Here is a 26,799-nt window from a genome sequence, read left to right as displayed (position 1 = left end):
AGATAGCTGGGAGTGCTGGTAGCATAGGGCCTGAGGAGAGAGTCCACATAGCCAGACAATCCTGCTGTTAAAGTACCAATGCTTGAGATGATGGGGCGTCCAGGATTTCCAGGTTTATGGATCTTGGGTAGCAAATAGAATACACCTGGTCGGGGTTCCAGGCATGTGTCTGTATAGATCTGTTCCTGTGCTTTCTCAGGGAGTTTTTTGAGTAGATGGTGTAGTTTCTTTTGGTAATCATCAGTGGGATCAGAGGGTAATGGCTTGTAGAATGTGGAGTTAGAGAGCTGCCTGGCAGCCTCTTGTTCATATTCCGACCTATTCATGATGACGACAGCACCTCCTTTGTCAGCCTGTTTGATTATGATGTCAGAGTTGTTCTTGAGGCTGTTGATGGCATTGTGTTCAGCACGGCTTAGGTTATGGGGCAAGTGATGTTGCTTTTCCACAATTTCAGCCCGTGCACGGTGACGGAAGCAATCTATGTAGAAGTCTAGTCTGTTGTTTCGACCCTCAGGAGGAGTCCATGCAGAATCCTTTTTATTATAGCGTTGGTAGGAAGGATTCTGTGGGTTAGTATGTAGTTCAGAGGTGTGTTGGAAGTATTCTTTGAGTCGGAGACGGCGAAAGTAGGATTCTAGGTCACCGCAAAACTGTATCATATTCATGGATCTGGAAGGACAAAAGGAGAGTCCCCGAGATAGGACAGATTCTTCTGCTGGGCTAAGAGAATAGCTGGAAAGATTAACAATATTGTTGGGTGGGTTAAGGGAGCTACTGTTGTGGCTCCTTGTGCCATGTAGCAGTTTAGACAGTTTAGTGTCCTTTTTCTTTTGTAGAGAAGCAAAGTTTTTGTTGGCCAAACCGGACAGTCTCTACGCAAAAGAATAAATGGACACAAATCTGACATCAGGAATCATAACATTCAAAAACCAGTGGGAGAACACTTCAACCTCTCTAACCACTCAGTGACAGACTTGAAGGTGGCAATTTTGCAACAAAAAAACTTCAAAAACAGACTCCAAAGAGAAACTGCTGAACTTGAATTAATATGCAAACAATATCTCAATTGATTAGACTCTGCCTGTTGGTATGCATACTTCCACCTTTTCATGTTCTCTGTATGTATAAATATCCCCTGTCTGTGTGTTCCATTCTATGCATCCGAAGAAGTGAGCTGCAGCTCACGAAAGCTCATGCTAAAATAAATTTGTTAGTCTTTAAGGTGCCACAAGTACTCCTGTTCTTTTTGTGGATACATACTAACACGGCTGCTACTCTGAAACCAGGCATAAATATACTGGCACATGAAGAGAAGGGAGTTACCTTAAGGTAGGAGCGATAGGGGAAGGCTTACCTTAAGGTAACTCCCTTCTCTTCATGTGCCAGTATATTTATGTCTGTATCTGTAATTTTCACTCCATGCATCTCAAGAAGTGGGGTTTTTTACCCATGAAAGCTTATGCCCAAATAAATCTGTTAGTTCTTAAGGTGGCATCAGACTCCTCCGTTGTTTTTCTGAGGTTTGTGATGGTGGAGAATTGAAAAGTGTACCTTTCATTGCATTTTTTGAGTGTCTGTCCCCCACATGAGTGACATTAACACTTGCTGTGGAATTACTATTTTGTGATGCATGCTACGCAAACCTAGTCTGTAACTTGTTCCTAACCAGTGCTGAAGATATCTCAGCTGAAGATGAGCATATGGTGGCACTGCTGTGTTTGACAGACCCAGGAATTGAAGAAAAAGGAGAACTGACTGCTATAGAAACTGGAGGACATATATATTTTATATACTTCTCCTGTGGGAGAAAAGCTCTTTCTGCAGTAGAATCTACTATGGCCCCTATAAAGCAGATCCTTTGAAAAGGGTTTAAACACAACTTTTTCCATTTTATTTCTAATCCCAGACTGGCAAAGAGAGAACATATTTGATTTACATGTATTAGAATGTCTTCCCTGGATGATGCTTTTATTACCCAGTCATCTAGGAATGGGTATGCATACATACCCTGCCTTTTAGATACACTGCCACTGCCAACAAGCATTTTGTAAACAGCTGAGGAGCTATGGATAAAGAAAAAAGGGGGACCTTGTACTGAAAATGGACCTCTCATACCATGAAAAGCAGGTATTTCAGATGATACTGTCTTATGGAAACACTCATCTTTTAAATCCAAAGCAGCAACCCCATCCTCAAGACAAAGTGAAAGGATTATAGAAGTTATCTCTAACATGCAGAAACAAAATTTCTTTATCTAAGTGTTTCATTTCCTTAAATCCAAAATAGGGCAAAGCCCCATATTTTTTAAAATTAGAAAACGTGAGTATAAGCCCTCCCTCTGATCTTGCAAAACTATCTCTATTGCTCCTAACTGCAGCAAAGATCAAACCTTGTTCTTTAACAAAATGAGATGACTTTGATCTCTGCCCAGAGATGAAATGGGTGAGTTGTTGGGGGCAAGGGTCTTGATTTGAATTGTGTAACCACACGCAATAACTTCCAGGCTCCACCTGTCTGCTATTAACTCCTAGTGATAAAAACAGGACAAACAGTCACCAAATATCTGTATGCTTTGGATCAGACAACTGAATGTCCTCCTGGTACAGAACTGGTGAAGGTCTAGTCCCATGCATAGACCCTTCTTGATAAGGTGCAGGAGATGGCCACTAGGATCATCTAACCCTGTGGGGGTAACATGCCGTGGTTCAGGCCAAAAAGACATTGATGGATTTGGTTGGAAATATGTTTGTGCATCTGGATCCAGTAGGTATGAATGAAACTGTCTAACATTTTTCTCTGACTCCATCAGCATCTTGCTTTTAGCCAGTTCTCCAAGTCGGACGGGGCCTTCTGACCGCCAGTGTTTTCTCCTAGATGGGTGCAGCCTGAATGGGATGCCTGTGACCCAAGAGATACAAAATAAAATGGAGACCCCCCTGCCTGGGCCCAGAGAGGTTCCCCCAGCCGAGTGACCGATGCACAGATGGTTTATCCTTTTCCAAAGGGTTCGCGGGTCCGGGGCTTGAGCCCGGGGCTTCCTGGTCAACACTCCCCAGCCGCATCAGCAGCGCCGCCGCCAGCTCGGCCAACGCCAGGCCCACCGCCGTGCCGTTAGCAGCCCGTCCCGCGGGGCTGGGCGCTCCCTGGGCTGGGGCTGGCTGCCCACACGGGGCGCAACGTGCGGAGCCGGCCGAGTCCCAGAGGCGACGAGGCTGGGAGAGGAGGGGTCACCCCGGGCGGGGGTGGCGCAGCGCCGGCCGGAAGAAGTACCAGGCCTCCCATGCCCCGCCCCCCGCCATGGCAACAGCCAGAGCCAGCGTGCGCAGCGCGGAGCGGAAGTGCGGCGCTTTGCGACCTGCGCCCCGCAGTTCTCGTTCCTACCCACGTGTGCTGGCCGGGCGGGGAGCCGGCGTGGGCGCGCGGCAGAGGTGAGGGGTCCGGGGGGCTGGTTCCTCCTCCGGCTTGTGGGTGGTGTCTGGGGCCAGCCCGTCCCCGCCGGGCTCTGCCGGCTCCGCTCTGCCGCGGGTAGGATGAAGTAGCCTTGGGCTACTGTGGGGAGCCGGACTTCCCGGTCCCCGCCGTGGGGGGGAAGTCGGGGTCTGGTCACAGCCCCATCTCTGACTAAAGCATCCTTGGTAGGTTTGTGCCTTCTATTAAGTGCCCGTTTCCCAGGTAGCTCGTCCCGCAGGACCTGGCTGGGCCCGTAGCCTGTGCGATCCTGTGCCAAGGGGCCCAAACCTGAGCCTGGTTCGTGTCTCCCCTGCAGCAGCTTCCTGGGGCGGCCAATGGCAGAGGAGGATTTGTTCCGGAGCGACCACCCTGTGAGCGCCAGCGAGGATGAGGTAGGAAAGGCTCTTGCGGCCCCAGCGCTGGGGCAGTGACCTCAGGGCATGCCTGAGTTTAGTAGTGAGCGTATGCCAGGCTGCTGCAGACCGGAGGCCTCAGGCCTCCCACGGGGGGGGCATTGTCCTGCGCTGGGGGGTAAATACAACGAGCTCTGTTGTTTTCTTTTGTGTTGTAGTAACATTAGTGAGGTGGAATGGGGCAGGAAGTGAGACAGCTTTGGGGGGGCAGGTCATGGTGGGTGCATGAAGGTGGCAGTGTAGTGGAGGGAGGTCCCGGGAGGGACTTGAGAGGCAGTGGAAGCAAGGCATGTGGTGATGGTGGGGCCTCAGGCTGAGCTGACATTTGTGTTTGATGATATGGGCACTGTGCCAGAGGTGGGCACTGTGGGCACTCCGCTCCAGGAGTCAGGCCTGTAACTGAAGGCCAGCCTGCTGTCCCCCTGGCAGACCTGCAGTAGGAGCAGGGCAGAGCCCCTCTGGTGACTGAAGCGACTCCTCATGGCCAGGTGCTGAAGGACTGTGCCAGTGCGGGCTGCATTAATTTTGTCTCCTGTGTGCCAGGGGGACGGCAATGAGGAGAGACGGCATCGTCAGCTCTTGGAGGCTGTCAGCTCCCTCGCTGGAAGGAAGCGGTGAGTGTCGGGGTCACGCTTGCTCATCACTCGTGTCCAGGCTGCTATGGCTCCCACGCTATGCTCAGGGCAAGTGTGGCAGCAGCGAAGGCCCCTGGGGTGGCTGGGAGGCAGCTTGCCCCACATGCCCCTATAACAACCATAGACCAAGAGGGTCAGAAGGGACCGCAAGGGTCATAAAGTCTAACCCCCTGCCAAGACACAGGAATGGGCTCCTCTCAGTGGTGCAGGAGCCGGTGGGATCGCCACAGTGCTAAGGCCCTCCCACTTTTTGAAAGTGGAGGGGGTCTGGCATGTCCACTTTTCACTGAGGCAGAACCCCCCACTCACTCCCCCCCAAGCCCCACTCCCCGGCCAGGCCAGCATGGAGCCGGGCCAAGGAGTCCCGGCAGTTGAGGGGAGCTGTGGTGGACCCTCCACCTGCCTGGGTTGCAGGAGGCCTGACAGCAGCTCCTGGCCCGTGCCCCTGCCCGGCCCAGGGCAGATGGAGAGTCCGCATCTACGCACCGGCTCCCCACAGCTGCCTGCGTGGCTCTCGTCGACCCAGCTCTGGCTGGAGGCCTCAGAGCCGCAGCCCACCCATGGTAAGAGCTGTGCAGGCAGCTGTGAGGAGTCACGGGCTGGGCGGGGACACAGGCCAGGGGCTCCCTGTACCACAGGCAGATGGAGGGTCTACTGCGGCTCCCCACAGCTGCCTGCCCGGCTCTTATCATGGGCAGGCTGCGGCTCTGAGGCATGCCCCCCGGCCAGAGGGCAGATGTGGGGAGCCTGGGTCCCTCCACCTGCCCTGGGCAGGGGGCCCAGAACACAGGCAGAGGGCTTCTTTTGTCCCCCCCACCCCGGCAGTAGGAGGGGGCTCCCCGGCCCATTCAGGCTTCCGGCTTGGCCAGGGGTGGGGCTACAGGGGGGCCCCTGGGCTAAATTCCCTCTAAGCTGCACGGCTGCACAGCAGACTATTGAGGGCCGCTTCAGGGAGAGAGGTGCCCCTCCCCGGGCTGCTATGGTGGGAGAGGGCTGAGGGGAGTCCTCTCTTCCTTGGGGCAGCCTGCACCCCAAACCCCTCATCCTCAGCCCCACCCTAGAGCCTGCACCCCCAGCCAGAGCCCTCACCTCCCCACATCTCAACCCTCTGCCACAGCCCTGAGCCCCCTCCCACACTCCGAACCCCCCGGCCTCACCCCAGAGCCTTCATCCTCAGCTGGAGTTCTCACCCCCAAGATCCCAATTCTCTGTCCGAGCCCTGAGCCCCTTCCCACACTCTGAACCCCTCGGGCCCACCCCTGCCGCACATCACCTCCATATTGGTGCACATAACAAAGTTAAATCTGCACATGGATGTAAAAAATTAGAGGGAACATTCCCCCCCCACACACACACACACACACTCACACACTTTTGGGAGGGCTGTGGCGCACTTGGCTCCTCTGCGTTTGGACTGCTTGTCACGACCAGCAGTGGGGTGCATTGCATGGGCAGGGGTGCTGATGGATTGCACATAAGGGGTCCCCATGTATTCTGCCTCCTCTCTTCTAGGCGGAAGCTGGCTGAACGCACAGAAGCGAGCTTGCAGGTGTCTGAGTTCAACCTCAGCTGCGAAGGTGAGCTCCTTTTTGGGAGGGGAGAAGATGGGATGGGATGAACTTTTCTCCAAACTGTTTCTGCAGCTTTTAGGCAGGGGGTCCCCCTGCATAACTGGGTCTCTTCCATCTTACTCCAAGGTGGTAGTGTGGGAAGCTGCAATGGACTGGTAGGGGGAGGGCGCAGGAACCCAGCAGATGGTTCCCTGTTGGTGCCCTCTGGTGGGAGCTGTGTGACATCCTGCCTGCGTTGACTGCACTGGTTCCTGCAGGTGCCAGGGAGAAGCTGGTCCTGCCTGAGCTGCTGGGGTCCATCCGAGCCTCATCCTCCTTGGGCATTGTGAAGAAGCAATTGAATAGAGTCAAGCAGAAAAAGTCTGTGGAGCTGCCACTCAGCAAAGAGGAGTCAGAGCGGGTAAGAGTCTGTCTGTCCGTCCATCCCGGCTGAGCTGGTAGTGCCTGAGGTGATGGGGGTAGGTGAAGGGCAGAGCAGGGTGGGAGCGGGTTGGGAGTGGAGCAGGGGGCAGCCATGGAGATGAGCAGTAATGGTTGGTCTTAGTCCTGTGTGGCTGAGCTGAGTGCCTCTCCCCATCTGGGTTACTTGCTGGGTTTCCTTGCTATCCAGACCTTGGGGCCTGGTGTCGTCACAGACCTGGGGCCTATTCTGTCCTCACAGATTCTCTCTTGGGACTGCAGATTGTGAGGGAAGCTGCCTACAATAAGACCTCGAAGGCCGTTGCCAAGTGGGAGCAGGTGGTTCTGCAGAACCGACGAGCAGAGCAGTTGGTTTTCCCCCTGAAGCAGGAGCAGATGGGGGTTGCACCCATCGAGGAGGTGTTGACCGGCTGGAAGGTGGGTGCTGTTCCATGGCGTTGGGGCAGGGGATGGGGTCAGCACTGGCACAGATGTCTATGCCTCTTTGGGTATGGTTTGTGCCTGGTCCCAACCCCGAGGGCGCTGGCGGAGCAGGAGTGCATCAGGCCTCTGAGCACTGGGCGAGCCCAGGCCCAGCCTTGCTGTGGCAGACAGGCCTGAGCTTCACACCAGCCAACTGAGAGCCACGGTGAGAACAAGGGGCAGTGCCAGCTCCGGCATGCGGGGTGTGTGTGTCTGTGCTCTCATGCTAGCTCAGCGGGGCCATGGCAAGCCATTCAGCTTCTGGGGGAAGGTTCAGTGTGAGGCTGGGCACGCACACAGCCGGGCCACTTCGCGCTGACCTCCCCATGTCCTGCCCTGCGTTCCACACTGGTAGCTGATGCACAGCGCTTTGCAGTGCGGACAGGCGCGCACGGTGAAAGTTGGGGGGCAGTGGTGTGTGGCCATCTCAAGCTCTGCTGGCTTACTCTCTGCCCCCCAAATCTGAGTAGTCTCCTTCTCAACTTTCCCAGGGCCAAATAGATTCCAAACCGTCCAGGGGCCTCACTCAGGAAGGAGGGAGCAGGTCAGCGCTGTCCTTTCTCTCTGCAGCTCCCTTCTCTTCCTGCTAAGTTCCTGACCTCAGCCCAGGGTCCTGACACCACAGTCTCAGTTGAATACTGCTGCTGGGATGGGACAGGGAAGTGGGAGGGGGCTGCCTTGTTAAAGTCCCCAGCTCTGCCTCCTTCCCACCCCAGCAAGACTCTCTTGTAGCCAGATTTCCACTCTTTCCCTCAAGCTCTGCAGTGCTGGAGCTGTCCAGTGACAAGAGACCCTTCCACTGGGGAGGGGTCCTCTTCCCCCAAGCTGCGAGACCATTGCAGCCCTTCCACAAACATTCCCCCTGTGCAGAGTGCAAGTTGGGGCAGCACTGGCCCCCGGTGAGGCAGGAGACTGCTCCAGCAGTCCCAGTCCCTAGCGAGGTAAATGCATGGGGAACACATAGCCAGCTGTGTGTAGGGCTCAGCACCGGGGCCTAACGGTCTCCAGTCCAGAAGGAAGCACGCGCTATGACTGCCCTGCCAGCAGTGCAAGGGTTGGAGGGGTTCTCTCGGCCTGGCCTCGCTGAGCAGTCCAAGGGAAATGCAAAGGCTTTGCTGACCACTGCACGATTGCTTGTCAAATTCTCCCCTCAAAGAAGGATGCTTGAGACTGTAAAAATGAGAGCTGAGAGATGGGTCTGCGCTGTGCACGGAGAGTCTGGCTCTCTGGGGGCAACCACAGCAGGAGGCCCAGGTAGGTCCCAGTGATGTGATGGGCTCTGAGGAGCCTCTTTCAGATGAGGTGGAAAATCAGCCTTTTGCTCCCACAGGGTCCCAGGGCTTTCTCTCAGGGGGGGTCACCCGGGAGTCCTCTCTAGACACTGCCACGGGGAATCCCTCCCATTCAGTCCCCACATTTCCCCTGTGGTTTTGGTTGGCTTTGGCTGCTTCTTGTCCTGAGCAGCTGTGCATGTTGCTGTGCTGGTTAGGCAGTGGCTGCGTAGTGCCACAGAGATGGCTGTGTTCTGGTGCTGACTGTTGGCTGAGATGAAAGGTGTCCTCTGGATTCTGAGCACATGTGCCTGGGTGGCTGACAAAGCGCTGTCAGACAGTCATTCTGCATCCCATCTTCCCCCTGTGTTCCCTCGGATGCAGGGGCTTCCTCTGGGGCACTGGCTGGGGAGTGTTGGGGTGGGCGTGGGGTTTGGATTGGGGACTGAGCCAGGGTTGCTGGGTTTTATCATTCACCTCTACCTCTCTGACCATGGCCAAGTCTAGCCTTCAGGGCGCTGCTGGGCAGTGCCCTGTGTTGATAGTGGAGGCTTTCTAGCTGTGCCTGGTATTCTGGGGGTGCCCACCCCATATGCTGGCTGGGGGTGGCTGGCTTGGTTTCAGCCCCAGGCTGATGTTGAATTTTCACCAAAAGCCTTGTGAAAGCAGCAGGTTCTTGCTGTTGTGCCCCCTTTGCCCCAGCAGACTGGCCTCAGGAAGTCCCCAGACCCAAGTCCCCACCCACCTAACCCCCACCACCTGGGGGTCCTGATCCTGCACCCTGAAATCCCCACAGTAGTGGGAACCAGATGGGGCAAAAGGATCGGGGGCAGTTAATGGGGATGTCTCCCTTACCCGTCTGTGGAAATTGCCCAGTGACCCATAGTACACTGGTCTTGGTGTCCCGCCCCTCTCTCCCCCAGCCTGGGTTCGATTGGTGTCCCTACCCCATCCCCTCCCAGGAGCCATGGTGAAATGGCCCCCACTCCTTTGGGTTATTTTGAGGGTGAGGAGCTGGATGAGGCTGGGGGCTCCCATGTGACTAGCAGCCCTCACTGAGGTGGGGCATCACCTGAGCCCTCACTGAGGTGGGGCTGCTAATACTGGCTGGTGGCTCCTCTTGCTAACCTTGGGGCCTGCAGGAAGAGGGGAATCCCTCCCTCCCTCTGGGCCTGCTAGGGGGAGTGGGTGGGATGGCCAGAGCCCATGGCCAGGGAGATCCCAATGAGGTTGCCCCTGCATGCCTAGTATGTGCTCACTTGCTGCCCTCCTTGTCCCGAAGGCCCGAACACCGCTGGAGCAGGAGATCTTCAGTCTTCTCCATAAGACGCAGCAGCCGGTGACGGACCCGCTGCTGACGCCTCTCGAAGAGGCCTCGCTGCGGGCGATGAGCCTGGAGGAGGTGAGTGAACCGTGCCATCCCTGTCCGTGCCCCCATGGGGTGCAGGCCCCTCTTGAAGCTGGCTGTCACCCCGTGCTGTGTGTTTCAGGCTCAGCTGCGCCGGGCAGAGCTGCAGAAGGCCCGTGCTCTGCAGTCCTACTATGAGGCCAAGGCCCGACGAGAGAAGAAGATCAAGAGCAAGAAGTAAGGAACCGTTCACGCAGGTGTTAGTGTGTGGGGAGGTTGGGGGGCCTGCTAAGAGCCCTGGGTTCCACTTGCCCTGGAGCCCAGGTGCGGGGCGGGTTGGCAATGAGCTAGTGTGAGCTCTCTCACTTCCTGCTGTGGGAGGGCAGCTCGGCTGGCGCCTTCACCTTCTGGCTGCTCTGCTCTCACTGTGCAGGTACCACCGAGTGCTCCAGAAGGGCAGGAGTCACAAGGCCCTGAAGGAGTTTGAGGTGCTGCGGAAGCTAGACCCTGAGGCTGCCCTGACAAAGCTGGAGGAGATAGAGAAAAGCAGGATTGAGGTGATGCCTTGGGGACCCTCTGCACCCTGAGATCTCCCAGCTGCCCAGAGAAGCTCTTGCTGATGCCTCTCTTTGCTTTCTCCCTCCCCAGGAGAGGATGAGCCTCAAGCACCAGAACAAGGGGAAATGGGCCCGCTCTAGGGCCATTATGGCCAAGTACAACTTGGAGGTGAGGAGCTGTTGGGGGAAGGGTGGCTCTGAGTTGGGGCAGTGTGGGGACTTTTCTGGGCCTGGCTGTGAACGTGTTCCCATCTCTCCACAGGCCCGCAAGGCCATGCAGGAGCAGCTGGCCAGGAACAAGGAGCTGACCCAGAAAGTGCCTATGGAGCCAGAGGGCGAAGAGGAGGGCGACATGGCTGGGGAAGGCCTCCTCCCAGACTCCATCAATGAAGTGCAGCCCAGCACGGACGGAGCCAACCCTTGGATGTTGGGGAAACCCAGCAGTGAAGCAAAGGACTCTGGGATACAGGAGGATCCCAAGGACCCTAGAGAGTCTGTTGCCCAAGAGGATGCTGGGAATGAGGGAGAGGAGGTGTCAGAGGAGGAGATCTTGTTACAAGACTTTGAGCAAAGACGATTTACATGGCAACAGGCGGGGAGCCCAGAACCTGAGGGTGAGCAGGCTGAGGCCAAATGTCGGGAGCCCGGAGCCCCATTGTGGGCACGCTGGGGCCTGGTGTTGGGAGAGTGGGCAGACCCAGGGCTGGGGTGAGGAGGCAGAGTCCCTGGGGTGGGCAGGCCCTGGGCCTGATGTGGTGGGAGGACAGGAGTCAGGTTTGGAGCCTCCTACCACCATCTGTCAGGAGCTGGTTGGGCTGGAAGAGAGGCTGTGTGAATCCCTTGCCACCCTGCTGCTCTTGGGGGAGCAGCATCTCTCACCCATCAGCCCAGTGGGCCCCCCCATGCCATCCTTGGGGCCTGTTATACCCACAGCGGGTAGCAGTGCCTTCACTCAGTGCTCTGTGCAGGTGCTGGCGAAGCGGAGGAGGCACACTTGTTTGTGGAGCTGCTGTCAAATGTGCAGACGGGTCCTGGAGTGGAACAACCTGCCCAGGGGCCAGAGGAGCCGCTGCTGTCCGAGCAGCTGGGCAGGCGGTGCACACTGGAGGAGATAGATGCTTTGGGCCAGGAGGAGGGGGCAGAAGAGCAGGAGCGGCCCTGGCCCACCAGGACACTGCAGAAGTCAGAGGAAGAGGGCAGTGCTGGGGGTGGCCACGTGGCCAAGAAGGCACCTAAGCAGAAGATGATCAATCTGCAGGCGGTCCTGGCTGGGGAGTCCCACGTGATCCAGTGTCCTGCCCAGCCAGTCTCTGTGCAGGACGAGGTAAGCTGGGCTCTGTGCTGTCTGCTGCTATAAGGAGTGGGGAGGGGGCAACCTGATCTCCTTCTTTGAGAAAGTAACAGATTTTTTAGACAAAGGAAATGCAGTGGATCTAATTTACCTCGATTTCAGTAAGGCATTTGACATGGTTCCACATGGGGAATTATTAGTTAAATTGGAAAAGATGGGGATCAATATGAAAATTGAAAGGTGGATAAGGAACTGGTTAAAGGGGAGACTACAATGGGTCATACTGAAAGGTGAACTGTCAGGCTGGAAGGAGGTTACTAGTGGAGTTCCTCAGGGATCGGTTTTGGGACCAATTTTATTTAACCTTTTTATTACTGACCTTGGCACAAAAAGCGGGAATGTGCTAATAAAGTTTGCGGATGACACAAAGCTGGGAGGTATTGCTAACACAGAGAAGGACCGGGATATCATACAGGAAGTTCTGGATGACCGTGTAAACTGGAGTAATAGTAATAGAATGAAATTTAATAGTGAAAAGTGCAAGGTCATGCATTTAGGGATTAATAACAAGAATTTTAGTTATAAATTGGAGACGCTTCCAACTGATGCAACAGAGGAGGAGAAGGACCTCGGAGTATTGGTTGATCATAGGATGACTATGAGCCGCCAATGTGATATGGCCGTTAAAAAAGCTAATGCGGTTTTAGGATGCATCGGGCGAGGTATTTCCAGCAAAGATAAGGAGGTGTTAGTACCGTTATATAAGGCACTGGTGAGACCTCATCTGGAATACTGTGTGCAGTTCTGGTCTCCCATGTTTAAGAAGGATGAATTCAAACTGGAACAGGTTCAGAGACGGGCTACTAGGATGATCCGAGGAATGGAAAGCCTGTCTTATGAAAGGAGACTGAAAGAGCTTGGCTTGTTTAGCCTAACCAAAAGAAGGTTGAGGGGGGGATATGATTGCTCTTTATAAATATATCAGAGGGATTAATATTAGGGAGGGAGAGGAATTATTTAAGCTTAGTAACAATGTGGACACAAGAACAAATGGATATAAACTGGACACTAGGAAGTTTAGACTTGAAATTAGACGAAGGTTTCTAACCATTAGAGGAGTGAAGTTCTGGAACAGCCTTCCAAGGGGAGTAGTGGGGGCAAAAGACATATCTGCCTTTAAGACTAAGCTTGATAAATTTATGGAGGGAATGGTATGATGGGATAGCCTAATTTTGGCAGTTAATTTGGCCATTGATCTTTGATTATCAGCAGGTAAGTATGCCCAGTGGTCTGTGATGGGATGTTAGATGGGTTGGGATCTGAGTTACTACAGGGAATTCTTTCCTGGGTGCTGGCTGGTGAGTCTTGCCCACATGCTCAGGGTTTAACTGATCGCCATATTTGGGGTCGGGAAGGAATTTTCATCCAGGGCAGATTGGCAGAGGCCCTGGAGGTTTTTCGCCTTCCTCTGCAGCATGGGGCACGGGTCACTTGCTGGAGTATTCTCTGCAGCTTGAGGTCTTCAAACCGCAATTTGGGGACTTCAGTAACTCAGACATAGGCTAGGGGTTTGTTATAGAAGTGGATGGGTGAGTTTCTGTGGCCTGCATTGTGCAGGAGGTCAGACTAGATGATCATGATGGTTCCTTCTGACCTTAAAGTCTATGAGGAGGTGCCATGGGTGCTGATCTCTGTTTTAGGGAGAGGGCAGGCGGGTGCCCTGGGTCTGATCTCTGTCTCAGGCAGGGGGAGGGGGGTAGGCAGATGCCATGGGTGCTGGTCTCTGTCTTGGGAAGGGAGGTAGGTGGGTGCCATGGGTCCTTATCTCTCTGTGGCAGGAGGAGGAGGCTGCAGACCAGAGGCTGGTGATCAAGGAGGCCTTTGCGGGGGACGACGTCATTGCTGACTTCCTGCGGGAGAAGCGCAAGGTGGAGCAGGCGGGGAAGCCGCAGGTCATAAACCTGGTTCTACCCGGATGGGGCGAGTGGGGTGGCACAGGGCTGCAGCCTAGTGCCAGGAAGAGGAAGCGGTATGTACAGGCAAGATCAGGGCATGGGGTGTCTCGCCCCTCGCTGGAGCCTTGCAGCCTAATCTGTCTCATTGTCTCTCAGGTTCCTCATCAAGCCGGTGCTGGGGCCACCCAGGAGAGATGAGCACCTGCCCCATGTCATCATCAGCCAGCAGCGCAACATCCTGGCTGCAGCACACCAGGTGAGGGGAACCCCGCCTGCCCTGGTGACAGGTCCTGCCCCGTGGCCCCACTCACTCAAAGGCTTGCTTCCCCCCGATGAGTCCCTGGATAGAAAGGAGTTGTTCAGCCCTCAGGCAGACCAAAGGGCACTGTGGGGACAACTAGAACCACAGTGGCTCCAGTGCACAGGCTTAGAGGAGGCTGGGCAGGCGCTCTAGCCGGCAAGGAGGCTGTTTCAGGAATCACTTCCCTCCCAGGACCAGTGGCACCAAACCTCCATGAGCCGTGGCCTCAGCTGACTGTGTTGGGGGTGCCAGGGTTCCAGCTGCAGCAGGCAGGAGCAGCACTGACACCACGGCTTCCCTGCAGCAGCCAGCATCACAGCTGGGCTCTCCTCTGCTTCAGGGCGGAATCCTCACCAGCCCTGAATACTGCAGTAGTGGGAGCCTGGAGCAAGGATCTAGCCTATGCGGAGCCCAGTGCTGGCAGCTCTCCCTCTAGTGTGGGTCTCTAGTGACCCCCTTAGCGTGCCCTGGCTGCCCTAGCAGGACCATCCATGCCCAGTCTGGTGCCAGGACAGGGTGCTGACCCAGTCTGTATCTCCCTCTCTGGCAGGTCAACGAGGTCCCGTTCCCCTTCGAGCGCCGCCAGCAGTTTGAGCGGAGCATCCGGGCGCCGGTGGGGCCCACGTGGAACACACAACGAGCCTTCCAGAAGCTGACAGCCCCCCGCATCCTCACCCAGCCAGGCCACATCATCCAGCCCATATCTGCTGAGGACGCTAGCCCCCAGAGCACTGTGCCCACCCGTGGAGGCAGCGCTGCCCTGGCCCCCACGCCTCAGCATTCCAGGCACCACCAGCGGCCCCGCAAGAAGGCTCACTAGGCCAGAGGGGCCATGCTGCCCGTGGCAGCACAGAGACTGAGGGTGGCTGTGAAGTGTGTGGCCAGGCCCTGGCGGGGCTAGGAGCTGCTGGGTGAGCAAGTTGGCCAGGCTGGCCCTAGGTAAGGGCAGAGGACACTGTGCCATGCTCCTGCCCTAGAGGCAGGGGCACTGTCCTGCACCCACACAGTGGGTTGCATACATCTGGAACCAGAGCTCCTTCCTCAATAAATGCCCTGGCTGTAGGCTCCTCTGTGAAGTTTCTGTGCCTCGCCCCCATCCCCAGGCCCTTTCAGGCAGGCTGCAGGGGGGCAGGAGTGGAACTAGTCTGTTGTAGGAAAGCAGCGCTTGGCTGCTAGCAGCAACGGTGTGCCACCCAATGCTGCTCCCTCCTTCCCCAAGCGAGGGCCAGGTCTGGCTGGGCTCAGCTGCTCTAGCTGATGCTGTGTTACACCCCACCCCTGCAGATAGGACAGTTGGATTTTCTTGGGGGAGCAGAGCAGGAGTACTAGGGGAAGGGTGGGCAGTCCCTCCTGGTATGGAGGCAGGCTAGGATTTGGGAATGGAGACAGGGTGCTCTGGCTCATTTGGTAACCTGGGTGAAAGCAAACAATATGCATGTGAATACAGCTAAATGTAAATGTGTAGAGCTGGGAACAGAGAATGTCAGCCATATGCACAAAGGTGGGCCACTCTGTCCTGGGGAGCAGAGACTGAAAAAGATTTGGGAATCATGGTGGATAATCAGCTGAACATGAGCTCCCCATATGTGGCCAAAAAAGCGAATGTGATCCTGGGATGCATGGACTGGGAACAGAGAGGTGATTTTACCTCTGTCTTTGGCACTGGTGCGCCGGCTACTGGAATCCTGTGTCCAGTTCTAGTCCCCACAACTCCAGCAGGACTGCGATCAATTGGAGAGGGGTCAGAGAAGAGCCACGAGAATGATTAAAGGATTAGAAAACCTGCTGTGGAGTGACAAGCTCCAAGAGCTCAGTCTGTTTAGCTTCATGAAGAGAAGGTAAAGGTGTGACTTGGTCATAGCCGATAAGTACCTACACAAGGGAACAGATCTTTGATAGTGGGCTCTCCAGGTTAGCACACCAGTATAGCACGATGCAGTGGCTAGAAGCTGAAGTTGGACCAGAGGTGGGCAAGCTGGCCCGCGGGACCACCATCCTGCCCAGCCCTTGAGCTCCTGCCCCCGCTTTCCGCCCTCCCCTGCAGCTATGCCGTCGTGCGGGCAGCATGCTGGGTGGCATGGTTGTGCGCTCCTGCCGAGCAGCATGACAGCATGTCTGGCTCCAGCCAGGCGGCACGGCTGCCAGACATGCTGCTCTGAGCAGCATGGTAAGGAGGCCGGGGGTTGGATAAGGGGTGGGGAGTCCCGGGGGGCAGTTGGGACAGGGGTGGTGGGGGTGGTTGGATGGGGCGGAGGTTCTGGGGGGCGGTCAGGGGATGGGGAACATGGAGGGGGGGTTGGATAAGTGTGGGAGTCTCAGGGCGGGGGTGTGGATAGGGGTCGGGGCAGTCAGGAGACTGGGAGCAGGGGGGTTGGATACGGGGTGGGGTCCCGGAAGGGGGCAGTTAGGAGACAAGGAGTGAGGGAGGTTGTATGGGTCGGGGGTTCTGAGGGGGGCAGTCAGGGGATGGGAAGTGAGAGGGGGTGGGGGCCAGGCTGTTTGAGGAGGCACAACCTTCACTACCCGGCCCTCCATACAGTTTTGTAACCCCAATGTGGCCCTCGGGCCTAAAAGTTTGCCCACCCCTGAGCTAGACCAATTTTGCCTGGAACTAAGGTGTAAATTTTTACTGGTGAGAGTAATTAACCCTTGGAGCAATTTACCCAGGGCTGTGGTGGATCCTTCCTCAGTGACCATTTTTAAATCCAAACTAGGTGTGTTTCTAACAGATCTGCTATGGGAATTATCTGGGGGCAGTTCGCTGAATGATCACACTGGACCTTTCTGGCCTTAGCCTGTGACTTGGGGCGGGAGAGGGGACCTCCCCTCTATGCAGCCCAGCCTCCCTGCTTTAACCTTCCCCACTGCCATGCTTACGGCTCCTGTTCAGCCTAGCACTGTCCTACCCCATACTTTCCCATCACAGCACTGCATGTATCCGGCTGCCCTGCACTCCTGCATTCCTTGCTGGGGGACTGGAGTGGGTAAAGTGCAGAGCAGGCAGCATTCACACACCCCATCCCCTCTTCTCCATCAGAGCTCTGGGCTTTTCCCCACACATGAGTGTTCTGTGAGCTGAAATACCTTCATAGAATCATAGAAGATTAGGGTTGGAAGAGACCTCAGGGGGTCATCTAGTCCAATCCCCTGCTCAAAGCAGGACCAACACCAACTAAATCATCCCAGCCAGGGCTTTATCAAGCATGATGTTAAAAACCTGTAAGGATGGAGATTCCACCACCTCCCTAGGTAACCCATTCCAGTGCTTCACCACCCTCCTAGTGAAATAGTGTTTTCTAATATCCAATCTAGACCTCCCCCACTGCAAGTTGAAACCATTGCTACTTGTTCTGTCATCTCCCACCACTGAGAACAGACTAGCTCCATCCTCTTTGGAACCCCCCTTCAGGTAGTTGAAGGCTGCTGTCAAATTCCCTCACTCTTCACTTCTGCAAACTAAATAACCCCAGTTTCCTCAGCCTCTCCTCATAAGTCATGTGCCCCAGCCTTCAGCATGGCCACTGGCTGGGGCAGCACAGACCTGTGGGGGTCAGAGCCCCGTGCCCTGCTGTCCCCTGTCACTGGGTAGCCTTTGATTCTAGCGAACTCTTTCAGCATGAGGCAAGACCCTTGGTGTGAGGAGCAGGCCAGGTGCACTCCATGGGGCCCACCTCTCCAGCCTCCTTGACTGGGTGTGGTCCCTTGTGCTCTCCCCCTGCCCTTGCCTTGTGCCTCTTCCCCAGCTGGGGCTGTGGGCACCCAGTGACTCTCTTGGTGCTGCTGGGGGGAAAACTGATCAGAGCAACCTTCCAAAGGCCTCGGACCCATATGTCCTGGCTGGGAGGGGGAGCTGACTCTGAGGTGGGCTGGGCTGTGCCAGTCATGCATGCCACATGGGTGGCTGGGGAGCAAGTTTGTTACCCTGTTCCTCTCCACTGAGGAAATGTGGCTCTACAGCATGGGGGACCCACTCCCCAGCATCAAACCACTGGGAGCATCCCTCTGTTTAAAAAGTATTGGAATGGCAGGGGAGGTGGTGGTGCTGGGCAGGGGGGAGGCAGTCCTGGGTTGCATGCATGTTACACTTTGCCCCCCGCCCCTCCACATGCAACACAGGGGCAGAGGAGAGTCCTGGTTTTTAAGGATGGGGTCACTAGGAGCCCTTGCTTGAGAGTAGGGATTAGGAAATGCATGAAAATATGAACAGCCATCAGTGTGGAGGTTGCAAGCTTAGAGCCCTTAATTGGCCGGCTCCCACCCCTGAGCCCGTTTCCTGAAGCCAAAAGGGAGCTGTGCAAGCATCTGTCTGTGGAATATGGCCCATCGTGGTAACACTGTGGGATAGGGAAGCTAAACCATCCCCAGTGTGGGGTGTAGCACAGAGGCTGGGGTGCCAGAGAAGGGCACCTCTATCAGCAGCACTCATCTCTTTTGCCTGGCTTCTCTTGTCAGTACCAATGTACCCGAAGAACAGCCAACCCCACTGGCCTTAGGGCAATCAGAGCCCAGCTCTGCAGATACAGTGCCAAGGTCTGCACTGCCTGGAGCCTTCTTCCAGAGCAGTGTCCCAAGAGATGCCACAGGCTGATCCCACCTGCCCCTTGTCTGCCCTCAGGCACAGGATGAGATACCACTGGAAGCACCCCTAAGCCTCGCCAGGCCCGGCAGCAGGCAGGGAGCGCACTGCCACCATGCAACCAGGGGCCCTCGGCACAGCCTCCTCAGGGGGCATTGAGGGCAGACTCTGCTGATTGCCAGCCTTGCCCTGGGGGCTTTGCAGTGTGTGTGCTCTGCCTGTCCTCTCCCTGGAGCCAGGCCCTGGCCATCCCTGCACACTGACTGTATGCTTTGGCCGGTGCAGAGTGCTAGCCCACTGCCACGCACAGGTGGGCCGCTTTGCATGCTAGCTCTTACCCCTGCACTGCTGAAGATGAAGGCTTAGCTGCAACTTTAAGGGTGGGGCTAGGAGGGAAGGTCATTTATCCAGTGCCCTGCAGCAAGGTGGCCCGGCCTCCCAGATGCCACTATATCCCTCGCCCAGCCTGGGTCTGCCCTGCTCATGCCATGGACCCCTCCTCAGTGCCCTATGCTTGCCAGGCTATTGCCCATGCTTTCTGCTCCCTTCTCAAGCACCGCAGGCACCCTCAGTGTGTTTCTCTGACAGACACCCCCCAGAGCACCACACACACAGAGAGAGCACTCACAGCGCACCCCCCCCTCCACACACACACAGCGCGACTCCCTCTCACAGAGAGCACCTCCCCCCACCCCCACCCCATAGCTCGCTCGCTCTCTAACACACACAAGCAGCCCCGCCCTCCCCTCCCCTCTCCTTCCTTCCGAGCCCCGCGCGGCTGCTCCCTGCACTCTGCCTGCTGGGTTGCGCCGGCGGAGCTTCGTGGGCTGGTCTCTCACGTTCTGCTCTTCCTGGTACGTCCCTTAGCTGGCCCCAGCCCTGCAAAGCCTCGCTCGCCTGGGGCCAGAAGCTGCTGCCCCTGCAGTGGGCCGCTGGCTCCCCTCCTCCTCCTTTCTCCCTGCCTGGCTCTGATGCCTCCTCCTTGCCCAGCCCCTGCCCTTAGCGGTAGGCACAGGCTGCGTGAGGAGTGTCGCGTGTACTATACAGAGAGGGCAGGTAGCCACCGCTGCACCCCCCAGAATCAAACCTTGTTTGCATTAGACGAGCGCGTAGGGACTCTATTGTGCCAGGTGCTACAGAGACCTGGGCAGTGCCTGCCCAGCCTAGATCAGAGCCCTGTTCTGCCGAGCACGGCCCAGACACAGGGAGAGACGGCCCCTGACCCAGCCTAGATCAGAGCCCTGTTCTGCCGAGCACGGCCCAGACACAGGGAGAGACGGCCCCTGGCCCAGCCTAGATCAGAGCCCTGTTCTGCCGAGCACGGCCCAGACACAGGGAGAGACGGCCCCCCTACCCCTAGATCAGAGCCCTGTTCTGCCAGTGGCTACAAGGGCAATCACAAGAGCTCACTATCTACCGACTAGGCAGAGGGGAAACTTGACTTGACCAAGGTCACAGGCAGAACCACAAACAGAACTCAGGAGTCCTGACTGCAAACCCGATGTCCATCCCACTGGACCATGCTGCCTTCCGCCACCATGGGATGGGAACCCTCCTACTTCGTAGCGCAAGCCAGTGGCTAGCTGAGGGGTCAGGGAAGAAACATCCCAGAGGAGTAGGTTATCCCATAACCACCCGCATCAGGGCATTTTGCACCTTCCTCGCAAGTAACTAGTCCTGGCCACTGTTAGAAACGGGACTGGGCTTGGAAGAGCCTGCTCTGCTCCTGCTCCTGCTCAGCAACCCCCATCTTCCTAACAGACGGTACCATTAATTCTCCACCTTGGGAAATTGGCAGGAGAGGGACCCCGCTGCGGTTACCTGCCCTGCCGTCCCCCCACCCCAAAGCACTATGCAGGGACAAGATGCTGGGCATGTGTCCTGACCAGGTGCATATGTTGGTGGGGGAAGAGTCCGCTAGCAGGGAACCTGGGCTGAGAGAAGGGTCTGACTTCCCAGCTTGTCACCACAGAGCTGTGTGGTGACACGTGGCACTGCGTGTAGCACAGCACCATTAGCAATAAGCTTCACGCTAGCTTAGGTGGAGCTCAGGGGTCTGGAGGGTTGGCCGGACTGGCCCTGGCAAGCAGCTCCGTGGCCCACTGGCTGCACCTTTCAAACACTTCCCCTAGTTCACCAGCTGCACCTGCCCATGATTAAGGGAGGCCCGTTGGCTCCTGGCTTTAACTGTGCAACAAGACAGCCTGCCTCCCTGACACAATGCCCCAGCCCAGATTTAGAGTAGTCATCTCTCCCCCCTCCCCATGGTAACATTTCTTTGGCTCAGTGAGCTCCAGGTGTCCCCCGCCACCATGACACGGCCCTGCTCCCACCATCAGGCTGCTCACTTCCTCTGAAGCTTTTCTGGCTCTTTTGTAAACTGAGGTTTCCTGAGCAACCTTCCCACACTGGGCAACACGCCCCTCTGTCCTCTGAGTCTGGCCTGGCCTGGCCTGGCCCGGCCCAGAATGGGCTTTCCTCACAGCAGCCTCACCCCTTCATCTTAGGCCCCTTTTCTGCCACTGACACACCTCCTTAGCAGGGCTGTCTATAAAGACTCAGCCTTTGGAGGAGACACTAACCCAGGTCTGGAGGTGGCCAGAGAGGCAACAATTCCAGAGCAATTGTTGAGACTGGGAAGGTGAGAGCCCCGGTATCCTGGCCCCTGTATTCCCTGCCAAGACCTTCTTCTCTGAGTGTTGTGTATGTGAACCCCACTGATGGGGTGTGCACCCCATACGAGACCTTCTGGCCAGCAGTGTCTGTGGGGGAGCAACCCCAGCAAGTAAGAATCCAGTGTTGCCTGCCCCCTTCCAGGAGCAGACCCTTCTGTCGGAAGCATCCCTGGCTCATTTACCAAGCATACCACACAGCTTGGCAGCTGATCTGCCCTCTTGGCAACATGCACTCACTTTAGCCATGTACCAGCTGCAGGGTGCTGAGGTCCCTCTTTCTCATCTCCTGGCTGAGCACAGGACCTCAGGCACCAAGCCCTGCTCTGCATGTGAGGGCCTCACACTAGCTACCGACAGATGCTCCAGATGCCTCTTCTGCTTGGGAGCAGGCTATATCCCACAGAGCTGCTGCATCTGCCGAGTCATCTCTAGCACCCACTAGCAGGCCCTAGTGCACCAGGAACAGCCGCCTGACTCTACTTTTACTGGGCAATCAGTGATGGGCTGTTGGACTCAGGGCACAAGGAGGCCACCAAGCAAGACTACCCCTCAGCTGGAGTGCTCCAGTCCCTTTGTGTACTGGAGAGACAGGGCTCCAGCCCACATGCTGAGCCTCTGGTCTTCTGCAGGCAGGAAGCCTGACCCCCATCTAAAGGCTGGTCAATGTCCCGTGGACCTAGCACTGCAGCCTCATTGCTGACTGCACCCCCTCAGTGCTGACTTCCTACCACCGGCAGGAACCTTGTTCCCAAGCACAACCTCTGGCACCAGCTTCCCCCTCAGAGCCAGGCAGGAAGGATAGAAAGGAGCCATAAGGCCCACACCTCCTCTTGCTACTAAGGCCCCAGCAGGGCAGTGCCCATCCCTGTTCAGCTTCTGGATGCACTAATGCTCACCACCTCAGTGTAGTTGCCTTTGGCACAATCAACATCACAAGCCCAGGCCCTTAGCAAGGGCCCCAATGTCACAGCCCCAGGATGGGAGGCTGATGGCCTCCAGGGCTGCCTATGGCAGTGTTCCTGGCATAGCTGAGGTGCCCACTTCCTGCCATCAAGTGCCAGGCCCAGGTTTGGTGCCATAGGATCAGTACCTGCTGAAGTCCCTGCAACACTCAGGTGAAAGTTAATTCTACCATGGGATGTCTTACTCTCTGCGGACATCTCAGAGCTGAGCTAGGGACCCTCCACAATACCACCCCAGCACTCCCACATGTGACTATGGAGACCTATGACCCTGCCCTCTCCCATCCACCTTCCCCATCCCTCTGCAATAGCCCTTCTCATGAGATGTTGCTGAGGGCAGAGGTAGCCTCCCTCCTCCAGCCAAGAGACATCAAAGAGTTAATGCAGGAATCTAGGGGCAAGGGTTTCTATTCATGTTGTTTCTTCATCCCCAAGGGAAGGAGGGCTGTGCCCTCAATGGACTTGAGGTTTCTACACAGACCTATCCAGTGTAATTCAGGACAGTGATGCCCCTCCATCATCCCTTTCCTAGCCCCCATGATTGGTTCCAGCTGTTGGCCTCCAGGTTTCCAGGCTGGAACATAGGCAGCTGGGTCTAGTGGTTGGAGCTGAAGTCAGAGAGTCAAGCCAAGGGTCAGAGTCCAGAGACAAGGATCAGGAACATGACAGGAGCCAAGTTCCAAGAGAGCAGCCAAGAAGAGCCCAGTTGTACAGACAACTTCCTGTGCTGCTCTTTCAGTTTAAATAGGAAGCCCTAACCAATCAGCAGTTGTGGTGTTCCTCCAATCAGGGCACAAGGAAGGCTTCCATGAGGTAGCTTCAGGTTTCATGTCTCCCCCCTCAGTCAGTTAGCAGCAAGCTGGTTGGTGGGAGCAGGGTGGTGCTAGCAAACAGCAATCCCTGTGGCCCCCCAGGTTTGAGATGTGGGGCCAGGACTCTGGGTTCCTGTTTTCACATATGCTCCCATCCAGCTCCTACAAAGTGCCTACACCAACAGAGCCAATACAGAGCATGGCCCTTTTGTCCCCATATGTCTTCAGAGCCTCTAGCACTGCCTGGCAGTGGTGGCAGCCTGCTTCAGACTTCTGGGGGTGCACAGCTAACCACTCCCAGAGGACTGGTTTTGTCAGGGGAGATCCCTTCTGGATGCCTCATCAGCTTTAACCACCATCCCTGACCTGTTTCAGACCCTAGGCCTGCAAGTCAATGACAAGAAATCCACCCTGGTATTTTCCAGAACTCTGGGGATCATAGTGCCCATCCTGGAGTCCAAACAACAAGAGTTTACCATGATGGGGCATCTGCCGTACACTGGCAGAGAAGGGGTTAAAAGCAGCAGAGAGAGGCTGCATGAAAAGCAGTAAATAGGGAAGGGGCTGTGGAGAAGTGGCCAATCAGGGCCCTGTAGGCCCACATAAGAAGAACCTCAGGGCAGAGCAGCATCAATAGCTACCTGGTGCTGCTGTTGAGGGAGAGAGCTGGGGGGAGTCCTCTCCCCCCATTGTAGCCCAAGGGTAGCCTGCACTCTAAAGCCCTCATTCCTGGCCCCACTCCAGAGCCTGTACCCCCCGCTGGAGCCCTTACCCCCCTGCACCCCAACTCTCTGCCCCAGTCCTGAGCCCCTCATCCCTAGCCTCACCCCAGAGCACCCTAACCCTGAGCCCCCTTCTACACTCTGAACCCCTCGGCCCCACTCCTGCCACATCACCTCCATATTGGTGCACATAACAAAATTAATTCTGCACATGGGTGGGAAACATAGGTACTGACTCCTAGCCAAGTTTCCCCTCACCTCCCCGCTTCCGTCTTCTCCCCTGAGCATGCTGTGTCCCAGCTCCTCCTACCTCCCAGCGCTTGTCACCGCCAAACAGCTGTAGCAAGCTCTGGGAGGGAGAGGAGGAGGAGGAGTGGGAACATGGTGCGCTCAGGGAAGGAGGTGGGGAAGGGGTGAGGGCAGGGTGGGGATTTGGGGAAGGAGTCCAATAGGGGTAGGGAGCAGGGCCAGTGATGAGCTGGAGCCGGTTTGCACTGGTTCACGCAAACCGGTTGTTACATTTTGAAACAGTTTTAGAACCAGTTGTTAACCCGCTTCTCTGCAAGGGGGCGCCGCGGCTTTGATGGGCTCCAGCCAGGAAGTGATGTAATTCCTCCTCTGGCCACCGAGTTGGGGCAGGGACTTTGGGGAAAGGGTTGGAATGGGGGCGAGAGGGGGCGGAGTTGGGGGGGACTTTGAGGAAGGGGTTGGAATAGGGGTGGGAGGGGGCAGGGCAGGGGTGGAGTCAGGGCGGGGCCATTAGAAGTTGGCGCCTATAGTGGGAAAAATTAGAGGGAACACTGCTAGGGAAATGTCAGGACTATGAGCTAAACACAGCCAGTGACATGACTGGAGGGCCGAGCCACAAAGAGTATGCTGCAGTTCCTGACGCTGCGAGAGGGGGTGCAGGCAGACTGCGGAGAAGGCATGATAAGGTGTAGGCCATGGATGGGAGTGTCAGCCTTGAGCTACTCCCCAGAACCATAGGTGCTGACTTCCACTGCTCCTGGTGGGTGCTCGACCCCCGCATCCCTGCACTGCCCTTGCCCTGCCCCCATTTCACCCCTTCCCCAAAGTCCCTGCCCCCTTCCGCCACCCATTCCACCTCCTTCCCCCAAGTTCCCAACTCTTCTCCACCTCCTCCCCTGAACGTGCGTGTCTCCTCTCCTCCCCCCTCCCCCTTGGAAAGTCCTAAGCACTGCCAAACAGCTGTTTGATGGCAGGAAGCCTGGGCGATAGGTGGAGGAGCAGGGACAGTGACCAGGAGGCGGCACCAGTCTGGTGGTAAGTGATGTGCTCTGTGACACTTACCTTTCCCAAGACAGGGTCCAGACACCTGTCATCGCCAGAGGCCTCAAGAAGGGCAGATAAGTCACAGCCATAGTGTTGTGTAGTCCCTTCTGGGGTGAAGCTGTTCTGGTTCACAGAGCTGCTATGGCTGTCTGTAGTCTCCTATTCCACTCCCCAGCATCCTGGCCCAATATCCTGCAGATCCTTCACCCTGACCCCAACTCCCTGCCCCTGACAGCATGAATACTAGCTGGCAATCATGAGTGTGTTCAACTCCATTATGAACTGGCATGCCTGTCCCTTCCCTAGGTACCAGGATCCCCTCTACTAGGCCCAAAGCAGCTTCACTGATGTGCCCAGGGGTGTACCTCTGACGGAAATCTACAGAGCTGCAACATGGAGCTCCGTCCACACCTTCACCCAGCACTAGTCTCTGGATGTGGCCTCTAAGTGAGACCACAGTTCAGGACAGCTGTTCTACAGACTCTCTTTGGCTAGGACTCTTTGGCCACTCCACCACCTGGTCTGGGAACTTCTAGTTAAGCACCATGAGTGGAGTTCACATGGACAGTATGTGCCAAAAAGTGAGCGGTAACTTACCTTCACTAATGATGGTTCTCTGAGATGTTTGGATCCTATGTCTTGCCTTCCTCTTCTGCTCCTTCAGAGTTCAGCTCTTTCTCTATTGGCTTTTGAGTTTGTGAGCAAATAGAGTGGTCACTGGTGCTTGGAGCTTCTCTCCCTTCGTCTCCTGGGGCAAGGATGTGAGGACAGATGGGCACATGGACAGCCCAGAAGCGACTGCTGGCCAAAATGTTCCAAACCCATGTGCACAAGTGGGATGCACCTGGGCAAACATCATGAGGACCCGCAGTTTCTGTGAGTCAGGACCTGCTGTTCCTACCCCAAGGGGACTTGTGGGTCCTGTGCAGCTCGTGTGCCTGTGCGGCCATGACAAGGCCTGTATCTGGGCACTTGTAGGAGACTGCAGAGAATCCTGCCCTTCAGTCTCCACTGCAGTGGAGCTCCCTGCCCTAGCTGAGCTAAACAAAAGCGAAGGACAGCAGAGATGCTGTTTTGGATCAAAAACTTGTCAGACTCCAAAGAAAGTCTGCAGCTGCCGGTCAGCAAGAACCCCCAGCCAGTATTGCACAGGCCCCCCAAATGGCAGCTTGTGACAGTTTGTTCTTCAGACCCCTTCAGCAATTACATGTGTACAAAACTAAAGTCACTCAGACAAGGGAAAGCTCAGAACTCCCACCCGGAGAGCGGCAGCCTTCAGAGAAATGAGAACCCTCCTCCGCTTAGCAAACCAGGTTCCACTTCCCTTCTCAGAGTCTCAGCCTCCTGGCAGACAGGAAGATGAAAACTAGTTTGCTGTAGAATGGCATTGCAGCCTCTGGGGAGCAGTGCTGGCTGGGATTCCCACTTGGAATCTGGCATGGGTAGAGCCCAGCTGGTATCCTAGCACCAGGATGGAGACCCTCTCCGTAGACATGCCAGCAAGCTCTGTTCCAAACCAAGTCAGGATGTGGATGGAGACATAGGTTCTGGACTATCTCACCATCTCCCTGACCTGAATGCCAGCTCTAGATCCTGTTATGTTGCCTTGGCAGAGAGCTGAGAAGTTCATCTGCATTTGGGAAGGCTCCTCAGGCCACATGGATCCAAGCCCCCTCCACCACCCTACAAAAAGCCTTCCAGCATTCCTGGAGTTTTGTTTATTTACACCAGTGAGTGTACTGGACACTGAAAGAGACCTGACCTGTGAATCTGCCTTCTGGCTGATTTAAGAGTCCTGAGCAAGTGGTGCCCCTCCTCTCCTCGCTAAGACAGCCAACTCCTCATTCAGGAGAGGAAGAGACTTCCTTCTCTCCCCCCTCCCCCTGCCCCGCCTTCAAACATCCAATTGCCTGACCAGTGCTGAAAACCCCCCGCTCCTGGATGCATAGAAGTCTAGGGGAATGCACTGAACTGGTGCAAGCCCTTCTGGAGGGATACACTGAAAGGGCAGTGATGGGAAAATTGCACCTTTGCACCCAGACTGCTCACTGTGGGAGTCCTATAAGGGTCAATTCTCCTTCC

The 26,799-nt window shown here is 56.1% G+C and overlaps 1 protein-coding gene across 2 annotated transcripts; it reads left to right on the top strand.

The window, feature by feature from the left end:
• Window positions 1–2,638: 2,638 nt before the first annotated feature.
• UTP14A (UTP14A small subunit processome component) lies at window positions 2,639–14,744 on the top strand. Of its 2 annotated transcripts, XM_045031422.1 has the most exons (16): window positions 2,639–2,770; window positions 2,878–2,989; window positions 3,770–3,845; window positions 4,410–4,480; window positions 6,014–6,078; window positions 6,330–6,472; window positions 6,754–6,909; window positions 9,508–9,627; window positions 9,716–9,810; window positions 10,007–10,130; window positions 10,222–10,299; window positions 10,393–10,744; window positions 11,099–11,454; window positions 13,260–13,450; window positions 13,533–13,632; window positions 14,228–14,744. In XM_045031422.1, exons 2-16 carry the CDS (start codon window positions 2,979–2,981, stop codon window positions 14,495–14,497), a joined length of 2,208 nt encoding a protein of 735 aa, XP_044887357.1. In that variant the 5' UTR covers window positions 2,639–2,770; window positions 2,878–2,978; the 3' UTR covers window positions 14,498–14,744. The 2 variants fall into 2 exon arrangements, with proteins under 2 accessions (XP_044887357.1, XP_044887356.1); XM_045031421.1 differs by lacking the exons at window positions 2,639–2,770; window positions 2,878–2,989 and adding an exon at window positions 3,240–3,431.
• Window positions 14,745–26,799: the final 12,055 nt, after the last annotated feature.

The sequence above is a fragment of the Mauremys mutica genome, chromosome 9, assembly GCF_020497125.1.
Source record: "Mauremys mutica isolate MM-2020 ecotype Southern chromosome 9, ASM2049712v1, whole genome shotgun sequence".
Classification (NCBI taxonomy): domain Eukaryota; kingdom Metazoa; phylum Chordata; order Testudines; family Geoemydidae; genus Mauremys; species Mauremys mutica.
The sequence above is the reverse complement of the archived record's forward strand: the minus strand, read 5'-3'. Positions and strand labels throughout refer to the sequence as shown.